This window comes from Bidens hawaiensis, unplaced genomic scaffold (genome assembly GCF_021521415.1).
Source record: "Bidens hawaiensis isolate Kalapana, Puna unplaced genomic scaffold, B.hawaiensis_p1.1 tig00058962_1, whole genome shotgun sequence".
Lineage (NCBI taxonomy): Eukaryota > Viridiplantae > Streptophyta > Magnoliopsida > Asterales > Asteraceae > Bidens > Bidens hawaiensis.
Window position 1 is genome coordinate 1,221 of NW_027500619.1, and position 22,542 is coordinate 23,762.

A 22,542-nucleotide genomic window follows, 5' to 3' on the forward strand; every position below is an offset into this window, starting at 1 on the left:
TCCGATTTGTGTTCTAAAAGGAGAGGGACAACAACTATATTATCGTAAGTGATATATTTACTGATAAAACATAATTTTTTTGGTTTAATGATGTTTTAGTTATTTATGAACATATAGTATGAAAGTTATTGAAAGTTTAGTGACTTAATTGAGCTAAAGCTGAATGACCTAATTGAGACACATTGAAAGTTGAGTGACCTAATTGAGACAAAATTAAAAGTTTAGTGAACTAATTGAAATAAATAAAATATTAATGACTTAATTGAAACAAACTTAAAAATTTGTTACTATTTTACAAAGTTGTGTCCTTTTTATAAAAGTTTTTTGAGTGAATTTAATAAAACAATATTTAAGTTTGCCTTTCAAAAAAATATGAAAAAATTTAAGTTTAGTTACCATTTAATATTTTCATCATGCATAAATGAATAATTAATATGTTTTTATAATACTTTTCTAAGTAAAATGACTGAATACTCTATACATGCAACAATCATCGAACAACTAATTTTTAGCATAAAAAAGTTTGAAATGATAAGCTTTGAAAATAAATAATGAAACTTAATTAGCATGAACTTTGGCATTGCTTTTGAATATGAGCTGCCATGCGTTGTAATGACTTCTTTTAATTATTTCATCAAATAATTACATTTGTGAATAGAAAATTATAATAATATTAAACAAGTAGTTTATCTTATCATGAATACATGCTATATATCTTGTAGATTAATTATACGTTTGAGTAAAATGCAAAATAATCACGTATTCCTTTAACAGAAAACCAATTTTAAATAAAAAAAATTGAGAAACAACGTAAAATTTAGTTCTAACTACCTATTACATGTAAATGTATATGCATATAATAATGCTTGATAAGTACCATCTCATGTATTAATGCTCAAACAAAATATAAATGTTTTATAACATAATTACAAATTATGTCTTTTAAACATATGCAATTTATCATGTTCTTTAAAAAGTTTATTTGCAGACGGTGTCATTTACATGACATGCTTATTTGATTTTCGTTATTTTAACTAACTGACATTCAAAAACCCTGTTAGGTCTTGGCATGTGAGGACATTTAAGTCTTTTTACGCATACTATTTAAGTATTTATAATTAAAAAACAAATTAAATATAATATTAGAAAAAGAAACTAAATAAAATATGTTAAACAAAAACCTCATTAAGTCTTGGCATGTTTAAATTTAACTGAGTTTTTGGATGACAATTAGTGTAAATGACAAAAAACGTATGTATTTTGTCATATAAATGACACCGTTCACAAATAAACTTTTAAATGATCTAATACATAAATCGCGTGTATTTAAAGGACAAAATTTATAATTCTGTCATGTTTTATACCCTTCCCTGCTTAAATTTTCCTCTAATATTCTTCTATCCAATATACATATAGATTAAATTATAGAGAAAATTACCTAAATAGCCCTTTTGAAGAGAGAGAGAAAAGACCAAATAACCCGTGAGATTTCATTTTCTCAAAATAGTCCACCAAATCCAACGTCCACGTGACATTTTGATATTCCCGTGAGTTTCCATGGACCAATCAAGATCTGCCATGTGTTTTCCATTCCCACCTAGCACGCTAGTATTCATCCCAAATTTGTCTGAAGCGTTACTTTTGACATCAAATATAACTTGAAGAAAACCAACTTTAACGTGATGTTTCAACCTGTTTTTATCGGCAACGTTAGTTTTCAAATTTATGGTTTTTAAAGTTTTTTTAAAATTCATCTCCAAAGATGAATTTCAAATGAATTTCGTATTTTAAAAAAAATCATATTCATCATCTTCTTCATCTTCATCACCTTCATCATTATTACGGTCACCGTCACTACCACCTGAGCTTTAACCAAAGTCCTCAGCCTCTGAATCTTCAAGTGAATAGCCAAAGCCAAAGATGTAAGCATGGACACACCCAAAGTAAACTTCTCAACAATGTCATCTTCGGTCAAGTCTAGAACCTCAAGGCTAAAAACAGAATCGTTATCATACACGGTTCGAACCACAAGACCGTATGAAAACGACCTGATGCCAAGCTTGGCCAAAAGAGCAGCCTCAGAGGATCCCACTTTGTCACCCTTCTTGATGAGCTCAATGGGGGTGATGATTTCGACAGTACCCTTGTTAATCTTAGTGGGAATGTTAAGGACCTAAACAATAATAATAATAAAAAGAATTAATAACAAAATTCAAAGATTAAAACTTTATGTGGAATGTGATAGTAGAATGTATGGACATGGAAGAAAGAGGTCTGAGATGGGTCAAGACCACTGTTGCCAGGTGGCACAACCACATCAACTGGAGCCTCAAGTGTGGCAACTGCCCAAATACGACCCGACCCAGGTACCCGTTTTCGGATCCGATTTTAAGATTTAAAATTTGATTATAATCTTTATAAATTTATCAAATATATATATATATATATATATATATATTACTAATAATAATAAGATAATAATAATAATTCCTTTCCGCCGTCCCGCCCCTTTTTCTCTCTTGTCGCCGTCCCGCCCCTCTGCTTAACCCTTAAGCCTTGAACCCCTTTTTCTCTTAACTCTTTGCTTGTCCTTTGGTTCTTCCCGTCTAAGGATGTCTGCGCAGCTCCACGCGCCAGACTCCTTACAAGAAAGCCTGCGTGAAGACCAGCTGTTCCTGCGATACGCGAGGCGAACTATTCCCGCGGCGCGCAAAGGATTGTAGTTCTTCCCGCAGCGCGCTAAGGATTGTAGTTCTTCCCGCGGCGCGCTAAGGATTGTTCTGTCTGCCTTCGCCCTCGCGCACTCAAGCCTTCTCGCGCTAGACACTTAAGTCTTTTCTCCAGTTTGAGCCAGCCTGTATGCTTTTGAAATATCTTATCTTCTGTGCTATACCTGCCAAGGTATGGGCACAGTAGGCCAGATCTGACATCTGTCCAAAAAGTCACTTTCGGCGCAGCTTGCTTACCAACCCTCTTGGTTGTTAGAAAAAGTAACTGGCATAATCTTTTAAAATATTCTTTTCCATGTCTTGAACAGTACTTTGATTGACCCCTCCCATGCTTTGAACAGTAACCTGTCAGCCTTCCCCATCCCCTGCAGTTGCCACCATATCTCTTGCTTTTTATATCTTTTGCTTTGATTTGATAATATCTTTTTCCCCAATTCAAGGGATGTGTTCCCTAGGGTTTTCCTATAAATAAAACTAATTTCTTGGATAATTAAACACTACACTCAAACACTTAAACACTCCCCAAAAATCTTTCTCCCTTACTCTCAGCCGAAGATCCTCAGCGACGCCTCCACTCCCCTCTCTGCAATCCGTCTTCTCTTCTTTTCTGCCCAGAAATCTCGGTAAATATATAATATATATATATTTTTTTTAAATAATTTGTTTAAGTGACTTGCATATATTCAAGACATAAAAACCAATCGTTAAACCAATAACCTCTTATTTATAGGTTAACTTTCGCTTGTTTAAAAGTTGGTTCTTGCGTTATCTTTCAACGCACCTTTTACAGGTGAGTAATCTCGTACCTAATCCCCTTTTATTTTTAACGTTTTGGGATGTTCATGTGTTCGTACAACTTGAGTTTTAAACTTGTTTATGAAATTATGTGCGCAAAACCCATGTGTTATGGACGTTTACTAGTGTTGTATATTTGTATGTGTTGATCATTAACCGCTTTGATCGGCCTATTCCGAAGTTTTCATGGATCCATTAGATAAACACGGGAGACCTATTGTTACGATTTTCTTGGTTTGTTTGCACATACACGAATGATTATTTGTTTTTGCTCGATTTGGAGCACGCTATGAACTATGAGCTATGATCTATTTAGGCTTGATCACAATCTGTTTACACACTATGTTGAACACCAGTTATACACATGTTGCGCGCAGTGCTGTGTTATTATCTATTTATATCTATTAAACTTGATTTCTCATCGACACGCAAGTGTTGACGTTTTATTTTTAACACATGTTCAGGTTTGCTGTAGCTGCTTTTGGAAACTCGAGGACACGTAGGATGGTTTCTTTTACTTTGGACCTAGTTTAAAATATAACAAGACAAATTTATGTATTTGAATATTATGAGTTATGATATGTGATTTATGTTACTTTATGGTGTGTTATACGCATGCGCAATGAAATGTATTTATCAAATATTGACACCCAAATAGTGTCACGAGTAATGAAACAATTCGTAGCGCCCCGATGTATAATCCGCGCATCGGTCGGGGTGTTACATCAAGACCGACACGAGCCGGGGCTGAGGAGGTTGAGGACTTTGGTTAAAGCTCCGGTGGCGGTTGTCGGAATAATGATAAAGGTGATGAAGATGAAGATGAAGATGAAGATGAATATGAATATGAAGAAGAAGATGAAGAAGATGATTTTTTTATAAAAGAGGAAATTTAAATGAAATTCATCTTTGGAGATGAATTTCAAAAAAACACAAAAACCATCTTTTTTGAAAACTCACGTTGCCGATGAAAACAGCTTGAAACATCACGTTAAAGTTGGTTTTCTTCAAGTTATATTTGATTTCAAAAGTAACGTTTCAGACAGATTTGGGATGAATACTAGCGTAGTAGGTAGGAATGGAAAACACATGGCAGATTTTGATTGGTCCACAAAAATTCACGGGGAATATCAAAATGTCACGTGGACGTTGGATTTGATGGGCTATTTTGGGAAAATGAAATCTCACGGGCTATTTGGTCTTTTCTCTCCTTTCAAAAGGGTTATTTATGTAATTTTCTCTTAAATTATATTATTAAACTATTAGATTTGGAAATTTCCAGCTCCTCCTTCACATAATTACTCATCAAATTAAAAAACATATAATATTCTTCAAACAAAACTAAATAAATAAAACAAATAAAAAAACATATCCACTAAAAAATAAATGTTACTAGCTAGCTCTATCTCCCTCACTATCCCATTAAATACCAAGCTTTCACCACCACTCATTTCACACCAAACACTTATCTCTTCAATACTCTCTACCCTTTCCTTTCATCATGACAAAAGACGTTGAAGTGGCGGAGCACCACGGCGGCAAGGACTACCAGGACCCACCTCCGGCACCCTTGATCGACGCTGAAGAGCTGACCAAATGGTCTTTCTATAGAGCTCTTATAGCAGAGTTCATTGCCACCTTATTGTTCCTTTATGTTACTGTCTTGACTGTTATTGGCTACAAAGTCCAGACTGACCCTGCCTTGAACCCTGATCAGTGTGGTGGTGTTGGTATCCTCGGTATCGCTTGGGCCTTCGGTGGCATGATCTTTATTCTTGTTTACTGCACCGCCGGTATCTCTGGTTAGTATTAATATCTACTTATATATATACAGTTTTTGAGCTAGAGTGATTATTATTATTATTTTATTTATTTTTTTATAGTATAGTTGTGTAGTTTTGATAATTACTTTAGTTATACTATATTTAGTAGGTTAATTTCATTTGTATTGAAAACTGTATGAATAAAATTTGGACACTAATAAAAATAAATAATTTGAAACAAAAATTATTAATGGCAAGACTGTAATTATCGAGACAAGAATTTGATTTATGTACACAATTACACATAGGTTGAAAGAGTATTTTAAAAATCTTGGGTAGCCGTTGTTAGAAAATGGTATTTGGATACGAGACTGTTTGGATATGAGAAGTATGAGATTAGTAAATTTTTGATGTCTCATAATATTAGGTGATGAATAAACATTTAGAGGCTTTGTAACTTAAGTTTGACCTAGTATTTAGACTTTGTAACTTTAAGTTAAATCTTGTTTTTACTGGTTGAGTGGTTTCTTACACATAGTCATTAGTCAATGCAAGATGTAGGTTAGCAGGGTTAACATAAAGAAAATAAATTTACAACATAATAAATTAATATTTTTTTTTGTGTATATGCATATCACCTTAAATAATGTTTTATTGTAAATTTGAAGTATCATCACATTAAAAACAGAGTAAACTCTGTTAATATGGAAATAATTTGTACTAAAGGTTGTGGCTAACATGCGCTTGTAGGAGGACACATCAACCCGGCTGTGACATTCGGGCTATTCTTGGCAAGAAAGGTGTCGTTGATTAGAGCAGTATTGTACATGGTAGCACAATGTTTAGGTGCGATATGTGGTGTGGGTTTGGTTAAAGCCTTCCAAAGTTCATACTACAATAGGTACGGTGGTGGGGCCAACGAGTTAGCCGATGGTTACAACAAAGGCACCGGACTAGGTGCTGAAATCATCGGCACCTTTGTTCTGGTGTACACCGTCTTTTCGGCCACCGATCCTAAAAGAAGCGCTCGCGATTCTCACGTTCCTGTAAGCATCTTTCATCTTTCTTACACAACTAATTTTAAGTAAAAAACGTATAAAAGTTATTATATATTTATAAAAAAAATAAAGTGGGATTATTGTTAAAGAGAGTGACAAAGGAATAACTTTTGTTAGAAAATGACAAAAATCTCTTTCACCTACCTTCCTTTTATTTTATTATGTAGTAGTTAACAAGTCACTGTTTATTCTTATCTTTAAACGATTTATATATTATTTTCAAGCTAACACTTTTCTATTCTTAAATTTCTACAATAAGAATTAAATAACACTAATGTTATTATTTACATTGTAAAAAATGTAGGTGTTGGCACCACTGCCCATAGGGTTTGCAGTCTTCATGGTTCACTTGGCAACCATTCCGATCACCGGCACTGGAATTAACCCGGCTAGAAGCTTCGGCGCTGCAGTGATTTACGGCAAAGAAAAGGCCTGGGATGACCACGTATGTTTTTTTTTAATTTAATTAATTTCAAGATGTTAATGTTAATTAATATATTTAATATTTTCAACTACTTTTGCAGTGGATTTTCTGGGTTGGACCGTTTATTGGCGCGGCTGCTGCGGCGTTCTACCACCAATTTGTATTGAGAGCAGCGGCCATTAAGGCACTTGGTTCATTCAGAAGCAATGCATGAACAGAAGATGATAAATTTATCCATGCAAGAAAATAAAATAAAATTGACCAGTCGTTAAATTAAAATTTGATGGATATATGAGTCTGGATCAAGTGGATGTTCATGAATTGTAGATAAGTGTTTTTGATTTTCCGTTGAGAATGTATTTGTTTTCTTCTCTATTTGTTTTCCATTTTCATTGTGAATCTTGAGTGTTTAATGTAAGTGGTCTCTTTTTTCTTTTTTTTTTTCTCTCTAATGTTATGTTTTTTCAATAAAATATTGGGTTCTTGATTTATGTCGTTTTAACGTTATTATTGTAACATTGTGGTTGATTTAAGCATGATGTAAGAGACTTTTTTTAATTGTGGACGGAATTAACTTCATTATCTATGGATTGAGAATCTATTCTCGAGTTATTTATAGGTAGAACCTTCCTTATTGTGTTTAGAAAAGACAATATAAACAATAATTATAACCTTTTTTAAACAACAATAATTCTATTAATAGAAGATTTATTAACTTATAGCAACCATGTTATAACTTACAAAACTTTATTTATCAAGCCTTCACAAACCTCATTAAAAATATTAATATATATGGTAAGTGAAAGGGGAGGGTTCCGCCACTCCCGCTCGCAGGGGTTGCTTTCACGAACCAAAAGTGGAACAACCATACTTCAACCCCATATTGGGAGAAGCTAGTTTTCATTTGTCCGCCTACATCCACGTTGATCCGAACTTGTAAAAAGGTCATTACGCTGCGCCCGGAAGTACAAGACAAATTCTTAATCACATAATAGCTACTATCTTGTAGTGGGAGTCACAAAATTCTCCTTAGAAAAAGAAGCCTATTTGAAATTTGCTTCCATTATTTTATTTAATCATACTCTTTTTGACATTTTGAGTGTCACTAGCACAAGCTGCTGTCCCGTGAGGAGAAAATAGATTAATAAATATTTTGTATATTTGTATAGATGGCGTGTTATGTGATAGATTCGATTTTCTTTTTCTTTTTCTTTTTTTGAATATTAGGGTGTTATGATGTTGGGGCCATAGAATTTCATATACTTTAGGTTATATGATGTTATATATGTTTCTATTTTACCATATTACTCTTTCATCACTTGTTTTGTTATTTTGCAGCTCTCTATTTTAATATATTTTTAGTTATATATAGTTGTTTTTGGTACTGAGAGTGGAAACAACCTCTCTATCTTCATAAATTGACGTAAGGTTCGTTTAACTCGTACGTTATGCAAAATGTCATGCCACGAAATCGTACGTTTTAGCATTTTTTTGGGGGTTGGGGCTGTGGTGGTGGTGGGGGGGGGGGGGGGAATATATTTATGCAAAATAGTACGTTAATATTAATAAAAAGGTATCATGGTTGTCTAAAGTTAATTTGGCTAATTGTCACGCCACTAAATCTTTCTTTTGATATTATTGAAAGTTTTATCAATTTATAGAGGATGTATTACACTATTATCTATAATTGAAATTCATTTATCTTTCATATAAAGTACAAATAAGACAACTAATAAACAAAATAAAAAACAAAACTTCAAGTCCAATGTGGCTTGTCAAAGTCTAAAAACAATGAAGTGATACTTTCTTATCAAGTGATCAACACTCATAATTAATAAAGAAAGAAATCAAAAGCAATCCCATAGAGATAATGTGGTGAGTTGGATATGAATGCTTATGTGGTGGCATAATCATTCACCACCAACCTCCAGGTGGCATAAAGAACAATGTTTTTTCATGTTATATTTATATACATGAAATATGACAACCATGAAAAAAACATTTAGAAGCATTTTGAAAAGTAAAATTATAAAATGTTGTTTAAATTTCAGATTAACTGCAAATAAATCACTTATGTTATTTCTTTTGTACATATTAGTAGTATCCAGACTAGCTAAATGATCATATGATACAAATACATGATCGTATTGCTTCTGGTTAGGTTAAGTTGGTTTCATCTAGACTCGAAGAGGGTAACCGATTGTAACAACCGGGTTTTCAAGGATTTCAAGTAACTAAAGAATCATGTCCGGATTCTAACATGATTATTTAGCAACCTTGTATATTGGAGAATTAGAGTTAACAACCAAATGGGTTATTCGTGTTACAATCTGTTAGTGACAATTGATTGTATAGTGACTTGATTTCTTTTTACACTAAAGGAATAGAGTTTGTGTTCACTTTTTGTTCAGACGTTTTGGTCTTTTTCCATATATGAAGACCATTCTTAACAGGTCACAACCTTTGGGGTGATATTGAACCAAACCGACGTGATGGTTCGTTGGTGGCGTCTTTGTAAACTTTATTGACTCTCAGCAACCGATATCTCGGTCCAGGATCAACGAAGAACATAGCAAAATCGCCAAAATGTGATACTTGGCATCGTGGGCCAAACTAACATGATTCTTTATTGAACCGTGTGATCCTACCCTTCCAACCATTCGTGAACCGTCCAAGGCAACCATACATATTGACGCTGCCCTTTATGTCAAGCCATTGTGACCCATGTTAATTGAACAGCTATACTTTACGGTCTAGCGACCCCTATAAACCATGAACTGATTCTATACAGGTGCAGCCATTTAACCCATCTCTGACCAAGCCAATCGAAAATATAAAGGTTTAAATTGTATCGTGACGCTATAAACCACGAACCGAGTCTAGACAGGTGCAACCATTTGACCTATATCTGACCGAGCCAATTGAAAATATAAAGGCAGTTCGCGGTGTGCAAAGGCCCCCATCAAAGTGTCACATTGCGCCCATCGCCCAAGCCACGCATGCGTGTGTAAGGGCAGGTTATCCTCACTAATTTCCTACTTTCGTTCATAAACCATCTTAGGGTTTTAGAATCCTGTTACATGGAAGCACAATACTCTACAGATTTTATAACCTTATATTAAAAATCAACCCTACATATAGGACATTTTGAGAATACTTCCTAGCATTGTTTTTATGACATTAAATAGCATTTAGAAGAGTGTGTTAAGGATATTCGGTTTTGACTCAAATAACATGTTAAATCGTATCATAATATGTTACTGCATCTGCATTGGGTTTGGCAGCTTACAATATGGTGAAAATTCGAGAAAAATGTGCCTTCGTCAATTGGCTTATATCTTCATAGCAGATTGAATCGGAAATTAAGAAGCATAGTGTGCCCCCTTCACATGCTTTCAATGAATCAAATGACGAAAAGAGTGGTCCATGCAGTCACAAGGATTTAAAGTCAAGTGAGAGAGGTTAGATGTAGATTAAAGGCACAAATGATGTTTTCATGAGGCCCAAACAAATAAGTAAATAACCATTGGTTTCAACTCCAGCATGCGTTTCAGTGTTTCACACTAACAATAAAAATAATTACACACTATCATGACTTCTTCTACATGCCATTTGCTTATGACCATTCTGCCCCTTTCTAAATAGCTAAGTAGAAACAGAATGGGGGTGTTAAAAGTCATTTTACCATCATTCATTCATCCCTACAACTTAAACTCATCATTTTGTTCCCTCACACATTCTTCTAAAGTGCTGCATGTCACAGAATTTAAGGGATATACAACTAAGCACCAAACCACTATATATATATCACATTATGTTTTGTGAGCACCAACCAACATACTAAGAATGTCACACAAAACTTCATTTCTTCTCATTCTAAACTTACTCTTCTACACTACTTTAGGAGGTCAAGACCGAGCCCCACATGGGCTAGCTCACGAGAACCTAAATGCATTATCACCATCTGCATATAGTTTCTTTCACCCGAATCAACAACTGGGAGTTCAGCCCTCCTGTGAATACTCTAACTGCTCACCATTGCCTCTAGCTGCTACTGTTCAGTCTGCCTTAGCACATGAAAGCAGAGCGGGCCGGGCCAAAGTAGGAGCCGGAAGCATTGCTGCTATAATTTTTGGTTTTGTATTTCTAATTCTCCTAGCCATGGGTGCCTACTACGTGGTTACAACCCGTCGGACCAATTTCAGAAAAAACACAAGTACAGTTATACCATCAGCTTAATGTACTAGTACAACTAAGTTCTAGTAAACTTATGGCCTGTCTATCACTCTTCATTTCCTCCTTAATCTAGAATAATATATGTATGCAAATATGCAATTCATTGTCAATGATTAATGAATGTAGTTAAAGTTGAACATTGATTTATCGATAATGACTGAAACGAGTGAGATACAAGTCATAAAAAGACATACATTAGCTTGCCAATGCAAGCATTTGGTGGAAGTTTATGCAATGAAACATCTACCAGCGCCGCGAACTAAGAGCCTGAATAGCCAGTCCAAAAATCTGATCCACTGATTTGTTCCAGTAGTGTGCAATTTCAAATTTCTTTCCAGAAACAGGCTCTTTCACCTGTGATCATTACACAAGTTCCAAACCATCAAATTCATTCAAAATCTACAAAACAATAGGCTTATCAACTAGGGGTGTCTAACGTATTGAATTATTCGAATTTTGAAGTTTTGAAGCTGGATTCGAATTTGATTCCAAAGTCGATTACTGAATCTGAATGACATTTGAAAGTTTGAAGCTAGATTTGAATCCTTCGATTACTGAATCCGAATCCAACCGATTCAAGTTTCGAGTTTTTGGAGTCTGATTCGAACATTGAACACCCCCTAGTCGAAAAATTGCTCTAGAAATCAAAATGAAACTACAAACCATTAAACAAAGTAACAAAACTAAACGAGCTAGAAACCAAATGCATAAAAATAAAGCTGATTACTGAATTAGGGATTTAATTATTTACACATTTGGTGAGAATATGCGTAACTTGAATCCGAACTTCGAATGGAATCTAAAATCCCAAATTCGTATTCAATTTGAAATTCGACTACTAAAATCGAATCAAATATGAATATTTTAAAAACCAAACTTGAATCAGAAATTCGAATGCAATTCAGATCAACTAACAGTTTATCGAGTCTGATTGGAATAGCGAACACTCATATTATCAAGTATGATACCTAGATTGGCGTATAAGTAAACATATGAAACAATTGCAATTACTTATACAAAATAACGACGCACAATCACAAATTGACAAATTGAAATGAAATAATTGGTGTAAAAATATGAATTACGTTTGATTTAGGAGGCTGATGGTTGTGTGAAATAGTCCTGTAAATGTCTCTCCGTTGCTCAAATACAATAACGCCCGTGAATACGCTTCCTAGGGCAGCCCCCAGGAGACGCTCCTGCAATAATAATATTAATTAATATCTGCGTATGCGTATAAACATGAATGTATATATGTAATAAGAGAGAGAAGAGTAAGCTACCTGAGCAAGGATGCTGATCATGGCTCAAGCTTTGTAATCGCAAAGGAACAAACAAAAATGCTTCTTTCTCTTCTGGTGTTCGATGAAGAAATATAAGTTTAGCTTAACGTCCTCATACTTTCACTTTGATGCATTTGTAAACTTAAGGACCCATTTTGCAAAAAGAATATATAACACTAGTATGACATTTCACTGTTGTGGGAAAAAAATATTTTCAAACCGTTAACTTTTATAAATAAGCAAAAACACCACCACCAACAACACGGAGGCCGTCAAGAAAGAGAAAACACAATTACATGAAAATTTTTGTACACCAATTCAATCAACTTATCAGGCTACACTCAGACATATTCTTGAACCAAAGAAAACCAAGAGATTTTATACAACAATAATGTCTTCCACTTTAACCTCGCTTCCTTCGAACACCTTATCATTTCTCGCTTTCTAGATACTCCAACAAGCAATAACGATGATCCCATGATGTGCGTCTTTCTATACATTTCCAAGCTTGATGGACTTGTGAAGCTCTAAGAGGTCTCTAACCGAAAAACCATAAATATGGGGCACTTTACACCACCGACTAATGTGTTCCCAAACAACCGCTGCAACCCGTTGTTATCCAATGCTCCCTTAGTAGGTAATTTATCTATCTCCGCCCTCCAAGCATGAATGTTGCACTTTCTTGGAACCCAATTACTTCACTTTATAACATAGTTATTACCCGTATTTTTATTTTTTTGTTATTAAGCATTTAACTGAACTAACTGAGAACTCACCCCCTTTATCACTGTTGGGCTAAACAAACTAATTAACAATACTTCTCTTTCATTAATTAAATATAATAATTATAATTATGGTCCTTAACAATCAAAGTGAGGAAAACCGTGGAAACGTGTAACGTAGCATTTCTAGGATAAGAATTGCTCATGTTGTGTGGAGATATTTTAATCTAACTGCGGATAAAATGGCTGATAATTCTTCGTTACACATTTAATTACATCGCTTGCTAATGAGTTAAATTTGATTACTTGCATCAACACCACTTGATTCTTTTTGAATATGCATCCATTTTCCGTACAAATGTTTTCATAAAGCCGGGTAATACGTACTTAGAGACTAAACGGTAAACATACTATTTATATATCATAATAGTTTATAACTAAAACGGGTAATTGTCCGGTCTTTACCTCTCAAAACATAAAAAAGATGCTTCACAACCCCCCCCCCCCCCCCCCCCCCCCTCACATAACCCGCTTTTGTGCGTTTTCACTACAAATGCCTCGTATATCTTCCTCACATTAACACACGTTAAGGTTCCGCTTATATTATTATTCAAAAGAATTACACTTGCACTTGATTACATATGCAAAAGAACACCTCCTCTCATTCATACCCTACCTACCAGAATTTGAATTTGTATAACCAACAAACACATAACTAATAACTGAATTTGAACAGAATTACTTACTACTCTAACCATCTTCCACCAAACTCCAACAATGGCTGCCAACACCACTCTTCACGTTCTGATTACTTTCACGCTTCTCTTTTCACTCACCACCACATCCTCCTCTTCAGTTTCACCCGAAACCTCACCCGTTCCACCGCTTGAAACCGATTTCGATGACTCATTATCAACCATTTCTCCATAAGCGTTTCCACCTGCAAATCTCTCTCCAGTTTCCGCTTCAATTCCGTCATCAGACACGTCACCTGCTCCTGCTCCTGCACCGGAAGTGGCTACCAATACCGCAACTGGTAATAAACCGATGAATGATTGGAAGACGGCTGTAATTTTGATCGGAATGGTTGCCGGTGTGTGTGTTGTTGTTTTGGGAGTAGTATTGTACAAGAAACGGAAAGAGAATGTTAGACGATCGCAGGTAGCTAGGTTTTTCCGTAGAGAGGATTATTTGTTCTAGAGATATACTTGATTGAATTTGAATTCACCTTCGTGTTTTAGATCTAAATCACTACAATTTCAAGGCATCATTCAGTTTTCTCATGATCGAATATCGTTCGTTTGAATAATTCTTTCGATTAGTAACAGTTTAGGAATTAGTTGTTTAGTTTTAGATCATATGCATGTTGTTATTAGTAGGTAATGGTATCCACTTCTTTGGATTGTTTGTTTGTTCGCAACAATTTGAATATACTAACTGGTCTGAAGTCTCTAATTAGTGCTTGTTTGATCCACAGTTGAAATTACATTGCAAATACCATTTGAATTTTCTCGAAGTGTTATATGGAAATTGGCGCTTTTTATGAACCAATGGTTTCCTTTTATAACTCAACCTTGATCAAATATGTTGTACATAAAAAGAGTATATATTTTTTTTGAACACGGACTTTTTTTTTTGTGTTTTAGATCACTGTAATCTCTAGTTTGTAGAGTTTCATTGTCCATTCTAACTAAGTTATGTTATCTTAATGGGTCTACGCTAACTTTAGAGTTTGGATTGGATGTATCTCGGGAAATTTAATAACTTAAGGATTTTGATATAGTTTAGAAATTTATATCATTTATATACTATTAAAAACAATATATATGATAAATTCACACACCCTAACACCACTTCTAAATTTACTCAATTTTGTTTATAATGTTTTACTTGAGCCCTCACAACTTAAATCTTAAGCTTTTATAAGATATACATAAAGAAAACTAGTGGATTCTCACGCGCGTTGGGCGGGAAACTCGTCAGCATATACCACCTACACACAACAATAGCAATAGCGGAAAGCAAACATAAACCAGAAAAAATTGCATGAAAACAAAACACCGGTGCATTGCTTCGGGAACTCTATCTATTGCTGAAGCGCTAAAAAAAACAAAGCCGTATAACATATGCAATTTTTTTCTTATGCTATGAAAAATCGGTTGGTATTGGTTTGATATCAAACGCAACCTAAATTGACATGGATAAAACGTATTACGTATGTTAAGTTAAGATGCTCTATTGAACAAGGAGCTAATATGTACAAAGCAAAACTCTAGGGTTAAACAAAAAAAGATAAAACGTATTTTGTATGTTAAGACGATTTATTGAATAAGGAGCTAATATGTACAAAAGCAAAACTCTGGTTAAACAAAAAAAAGGTCAATTCTTTACTGTAGCAATTCACACGTAGCATTGTGATGGTACGTCAAACCTTAGCAAAAGTAACAACATAAAAATAAAATGAGTATGTGAATGAATTTTGCATATATGATTGCTATAGACATGTAAAGCATACACTCAATACAAATTCACAAAATTATATAAAATAAAGTAGCTAAATGTTGTACCTTTGTGCGCTTTTTTTTTGTTATGTATGCATCTTCACTTACGTTTAAATAATTATGTATGCATCTTCAATTACACAAATAATTAAATGAATAAGGAAAATGAATAAGGAGTCAATGTGTTAAAAAAAAGGAACCAAAATCCAAGGATGAAATTGACAAAGACCATTTATTTACATTATAATAATTAAATGAATAAAGGGCTAATATATATATATATATATATATATATATATATATATAAAGCAAAGTCCAAGGATTAAATTTATAATAATTAAATGAATAAGGGGGCAATATGTAATAAAAGCAAAGTACATGGATTTAATTGGAATATACTAAATGTTAATTGTAGATGCTACTATGCATACTAGGTTTACTATAATCTATACTATTTAATAAATAAAGCTTTCTTATGCCGCATGTCATTACTATATTTACCCTTATAAAATTTTCCCCCATCTCTCTCATATTAAATTACATTTCTCTTTTTAATATTTCATTTTCTGTTTTTAATAATTCCATCCTAATTTAAAAGAATTAATACCATCATAAATATGTTAATTTGTTTAATATAAAATATATTGCATTAGTTATTAATATTAGATTTTTATAAGTAACCAATACGAAATGGGTGGGTTTCTTTAACCGGTTAAATTATTAAACATTGTTCATGTCAAAACAATTTAAGATTAGAATGAGTTTTGGTCCTTGGTTTAAAAAGTAGTCATTCACAACTAAGTTTTGATATAGAAAATAACAAATAAATAATTTATGATTTATGAATTTACTAACAATTTTTTATTTCCAAATTGCGTAATGTTTAATTATTTTATCGTATAATATATCTTTATATATATGATACATTTTTTTGTATTTCACATTATGTTATTATTTAAAAAAATTTACTTATTCTAACTCGTGTGCTACACGGGTAAGTAACCTAGTCTTACTAATATATTAAAGCATTACAATGTGTCCACTTGACATTTATCTAGGTTGTCCACATAGGATGCCATGCAGATCATTTCCTTATCAATCATTAACTATTACTTAAAATACCCAGCTACCCATTTAAGTGTTAATTCTCGCAGGTTTTGGGTGCCCCGTTAACCCAACAACCCGGAACTTTATCCTTTATCGGTCACAATCATTCTTATTCCCTACCACCATCCAAAACCCTAATTGCCTCTCTAGTTCTTATTCAATCACAAGTTCAGTCTTTTATCTATCTAATGTATTCTTTTAATTGATGTTTTCTAAGTTTAATTGAAATCGTAGGTTATCAAAACCCTTACCGTTTGAAAGTTTAATCGAATCTTTGTTGCCCATTATAAACGCAATCAGTCACTGTAAACCCTAATTCAATTGATTCCCTACTCTTTTCATATGTTTACTTTTCAGTTTTGTTATCTTTGTTATTAACTTATTCTTGATCAATAAAATGAATCTCATAGTTTAATAATCATTTTATGATAACTTCAATATCATCCTTACCTATTTATTATATCGTGATTGGTTAGTTAGCATACAAGTCGGCGATTTGTAATTATTCATTGAACTATATATTGTAATGATGTTAGTAGCATATATATTTTGTTAATAAAAAAATGAAGCAAAATATAACATGCACTAAACTATTATTTGAAAAGTTGTTAAAGTTTAAAACCAATGGATATGATATTGTTTAATTTAAATTCAAAATTCATGTCATCTTTGTATTATATGGAAGCAACCTTTATTTTTAACAAAAATTCCACATTTTAAGTGTAACACCCCAACCCGGAGTGGGCTGACGTATCGCTATTTACAGTAATAAAAAACATAAGACATAATTCCATTTACTTAAAAGTCAGAGTTACAAGCCAGTAGTCCAAAACATCAAGGTCCAAATACATATTATTTAAACATTTCACAGATAACTAGCAACTTCATATAGCATCCTACTATTTTATTTCACTCTCTCCATTCCGCCCAAAGTAACATGTGAACCTGTGTGAGGAAAAGTTTACGGAATGAGCCGAATGCCCAGTACGGAATAATAGGCTCAAAATAACAACGATAACTGTAATTATTAACATAAGATGTAACATGATCAGTAATATAACAGTAACATAAACATATATAATCAGTAATACGATACGATATAGAGTAATTTAAAGAAACAAATTGTATCTTACAGATGTACCCGTGAGCCCGACATAAACATATAATACGTGACGATATACAGGTAGCTACTCCTGTATATCAATCACATGAAATGGCGCGGGTTGGCATACCCACAACCATTTCCTGTAGCAGAAACCGTAGCATATCTAGGATCGATCCATACGCCTCATAATAGCTATGGGCCACACCTGCCCTTAAGAGACGCCGTGAACTAATCTCTCCGTCACGGTAGGAGCACGTGTTGTTTATGCCACAACAACATGCTCGTGGGACACTCCACGAGAAGCTAGAACTCAGGGTAACAGAGCACTATCAATCATAACATATATTTAATAAACCATAAATAATAACCATAACATTATAATTAGTATCGGAACATGCGATAATGAGCACAATATCATAAAAGATATATCGCATGCTATCAAGTCAAATAACAAATCACAATTGGAACATGAATCGAACGGACGGCCAAATGAATCGAGTTGTCAAAGAACGTTAGGAGTTCCAAAAGAGTATATATATAATATCAATAGGGTGTAACATCCTAATTTCGGTTTTATTAATAGAATAAATATCGTCTATTTTATAGTGGGTCGTTATCAGTTTAGAGAAATAGAATACGAGTTGTGCTAGTGTTGGGTTAAATGAATATGGATTATGGACTTGGATTATGAAAGAAAGAGGAAAGGACCATGGGCTTAAACCCATGATCCATAATTATATAAATCATTAATCCCTCATTTAATTCATTCTCACACATTCCATACACCACCCAAAACACACACTTAAGATTTCTCTCTAGTTCTTCCCTATCTACACTGAAACCAAGAAGGAAACCGAGCACCAACCAGAGGTAATACTAGTATGATGTTTTATTAGCTTAAACCCGTTAGATATAGTCACGAAACGACGAGCCGACACCGTTAAACCGTTTAAGTCACGAGATCCGGATGGAATCGGGTATAAACCGAACCTATGATGAGCTTAGGGGTCACCCTAGCTCAGATCTGGATCGAACGGGACGAAAAACGGTGAAAAACGAGCTAAAACCCGTTTTTCCGGCGAAATCGCGTTTTTCCGGCGGCTTTCCGGCAATGACGGCGCCGGAAAGTGGTACGAGGTTAAGGGGGAATGTCAGGGAATGTTCTGACATTCCTGACCTAACCCTAGTTCGCTACAGGAATATAGCGAATTAAAGGTGATTCGCTAGCTAGTTCGTCCATGGGAACATAGCGAACCGATTACAGTTCGTGTTCAATTCGTTAAGGGAAAGGGATGACGAATCACCCTTGATTCGTTATAGCCAGTTCGTTAGAAGAGAGAACGAATTAGATGGACTAATTCGTTATGTGGACTGATTCGCTAAGAGTTCAATTCGTCATAGGGTTCAATTCGCTAACCAGATCAAACGAATAAGCCCTGATTCGTTATAAGGTAACGAATGGGTTCATTCATTATGAACCCCATTCGTTAAAGGACTGGGACGAATTAGAAGTTTAACATAATGACAGAATGGTCCCTGGACTTAGAAAAGAATGATTTAATTACAAATAAGCCCTTGAACTTTTAAGTAACATATTATTCAATGATTCAAAATGCTAATGGAAATGTGTCAAGACAGTTAATGGAAATAAAATTTTTCCAAGCTGACCTGGAAGCTCGACCCCAGCCAGGGGCTCTGCCCCTTGGACCATTCTAGGGGCTGCGCCCCTAGACCCCGCTGCCAAGGGCGCTGCCCCCGGACCCCCGTTCGTTGTGGGTAGTAGCTAAGACTAGAAAGATGATATGAGTAGTGATAGTTAATTGATACATGTAAATATTATACAGTTAGCCGTGCACAGCTCAAGAAGGGAATAACGATTAACGGAGAGCGTAACAAGATCCAGGTGAGTTTCTAGCCCCATTTATGTGTTATGTTTTCGGGGCTATGTGCATACTCAATATGTTTGTTAATACGCTTATCCTAAGAGATAAGTGTATGCCTTATGTGAATAATGTGAAATGTATGAATGATTGCTTGATGGTACGTGAACGATCTTCAGATATTGCACGTACTGTCGGGTTGTAACGCTATATATAAGGTAAGTATGATATGTATGCTTATGTGTATGAACGTGATAAAGTTAATAAAAGAAGGAAAGGATGGTTGTATGGTTGTATGGTTATGAAAAGGGTACCGAGCCCTAATAATACTCGAGGTATGATGTATGGTTGTATGGTAACGAAGAGGGAATCGGACCCTACTAATATTCGAGAACTAGGGAACCGAACCCTACTAATATTCGAGGAAAGAGGGTACCGAGCCCTAATAATACTCGAGGAATGTAGGGCGTAATGCTCTTTATAACGTAAGATATGAAAGCAAGTTAGTACAAAAGAAAGTATGAAAGTATGAATGAAAGAATATAAGTTTGTGTGTATTGTATAATGTATGATTAACTAGAACTCACTCAGCGTAGCTGACTTTTAGTATGCACGCAGGTGAGTAGGATGAGGCAGCTCGCTTGAGGAGACATGTGGCGTTGAATAAAAGACTGGCATTGGAAGGCTCAGGGCGTGTTATGTTTTAATTACTTAGTTTTCGAAATACAAGTTGGTTGTTTAAGACAAGTTTTGAATTGTTATGAAATGTTTTATTAAAGTTTTTTATATTCCGCGAATGTTTTTAATTAACTATGATATTTAGAACTGCGTTTATGAGTAAATCCAACACAAAAGTAGGGCTACCGGTAACGGGGCCTTACATAGGGCTTATAACAAACGAATATAATAACAATAAGGAGGGGGTTAGGATCCGTACCTTGAATGATAAGTCATAACGGTGTTAGACTTATTTCTTAAAGGGATCGTGATAGCCTACAAGTAATTTTATAGTTGATGAGATTTGTACTTTGATCTTGTAGCTCTTATTTAATTACATGATCAAAAGATCTAATTTTTATGAAGTGTTAATATTTCTAAAAGTTATGAATTATTGTAATACATTGGGATGTGATTTGTAACCGAATCTTATCCACCTTATTTTTCCTTTTATATATCATAATATTATATTATATAATTATAATAATAAATGAAAAAATAATTAATGTATATTAAAGTTCATATACAATGTTAATATTTGTTCCTGTTTTTACAATTTGATGAACATAAACTTTTATATATTATATTAAGAATATTTATAAGTGCCCAACAGTATAACAATAATCTAAGTTTATTTTCAAGTTTTCTTTATAAATGTATAGATTGAATAAAGAGTCAAACATAAGAAAAGTTGTAGAACCTAATTTTTAAATCTATATACACTTTGAATTTTATTGCATTTTTAGTTTTATAAACTTTAAAATATTTTAAATACTAAAACATGGACTTTTATTTCATTTTCATAACTTGAGAATATCCTCATATTTCAAATACAAACATTATTAACATGACTTTAATTTTAGCATATTAGCTTATTTAATATTCATATACCCACTAAAACAAGTTACGTAAATGGAACAGACACCAAGTAAATGTTGACCCAAATCATAAAGACGAGGAAACTAAATAAAACAGAAGGAACCGAATTGGATGAAACTCAAAAGGAATTGTTAATACTTAAATGCTAAACATGAGTTAATGTTCATCATCTCTATGACTATGTTACATATTCAATCGTTTTTTTTTTTCATTAAAGGATGATTTTCTAATTCCATATCAAATCATATTTGATTTATAACTAGTTGGTATACAAAAACAAAAGGAGGGTTGCGGCTACCTGTAGAATTCGTCGGTGTCCGGTGGTGGTGGCTACGGTAACAGCGGTGTGTGGCGGCACTAGTCGTCGGTTGCGGTAGTTACGCGGTACTTCTAATGTTGGCTGCGACAGTACACGATAGAGATGTTGAGTAGTGGCGTCAGGTTCGGGTTTATAGTATGAAAATGGGTTGGACGGAGATGGTTAGAATGGTTGTTGGAAAATAGATTTGGTCATCGGATATGAATTGGGTAGAGATGGTTTTTATTTCTTGATATGTGGAGTGAGGTAAGCTCCATTTTATAATTGGTTTTCCTGGAGCCTAAAAATATCTTGAGAGTCATCATGTATAATTATTAAGGCTGAGGGGTGTGGGGGGGCTTTAATGGGGGCTCCAACCAATAATATTATGACGTGTGGCAGAGAGAGAAACTGGATAAGGGGGGTGTTGGAGCCTCCGTTAGAGCCCCTGGCCCTGGTGTGGAGAGGCTCCAGCGAATTTTTTTATAAATATATTCAAACAACGTATTATTAAAAAAACTCATAAATTATTAAAAAAAACACACATTAATAAAAAAAACACATTAATATCTAAAAATAAAATAAAAATTAAAGTACTAAAAAAAACATTCTTCTTATTCTTCGGCTTGGTCTTCTTCGATCAACCTCTTTCGGATACGTTCCTTTTGCTTTTCCATTAGCATTTGATCGACCGGATTTAGGTTACTGAAGTCTCTAGTAAGAAAGTCTAAATCTCTCATTCGACTTTTTTCCTTTTTGTCATTAGAGACCACCTCCATGGTTTTGTTGAATTTATTGAGAGATTCAACAAGATTGGCGATGTTTACGGCTTCCCCCTCAGCCGGTTTTTTCCCCTTGGCGTCCCTTCCCAATGGCCGCCTCCTCGGCGGTGAAGACGTTTCCTCCTCCGCAATGTTTAGGTCGAATCCAACGCGGCAATCCGACCGGTTGAAGTGCTATACGCTCCAGACGAACTAGTTTTAGTCCGTTTCGGCCCAACTTCCGCATCAACGTCCGGCGCCACCAGCTCAACCCACTTGGAACA

The 22,542-nt window shown here is 34.4% G+C and overlaps 1 protein-coding gene and 1 long non-coding RNA gene across 3 annotated transcripts; one reads left to right on the forward strand and one right to left on the reverse strand.

The window, feature by feature from the left end:
- Nucleotides 1-4,975: 4,975 nt before the first annotated feature.
- LOC143602458 (aquaporin PIP2-2) lies at nt 4,976-7,260 on the forward strand. The gene is made up of 4 exons (XM_077079554.1): nt 4,976-5,326; nt 6,038-6,333; nt 6,650-6,790; nt 6,870-7,260. The coding sequence occupies exons 1-4, from the start codon at nt 5,026-5,028 to the stop codon at nt 6,981-6,983; spliced, it is 852 nt and encodes a 283-aa protein (XP_076935669.1). The 5' UTR covers nt 4,976-5,025; the 3' UTR covers nt 6,984-7,260.
- A 3,461-nt stretch (nt 7,261-10,721) lies between these two features.
- Nucleotides 10,722-12,375, reverse strand: LOC143602459 (uncharacterized). 2 transcript variants are annotated; one of them, XR_013147847.1, is made up of 4 exons: nt 12,289-12,375; nt 12,091-12,204; nt 11,200-11,359; nt 10,722-10,820 (listed from the first exon to the last, which is right to left on the reverse strand). It is a non-coding gene; the product is annotated as an uncharacterized LOC143602459 (long non-coding RNA). The 2 variants fall into 2 exon arrangements; XR_013147846.1 differs by lacking the exon at nt 10,722-10,820 and having other exon boundaries at nt 11,095-11,359.
- Nucleotides 12,376-22,542: the final 10,167 nt, after the last annotated feature.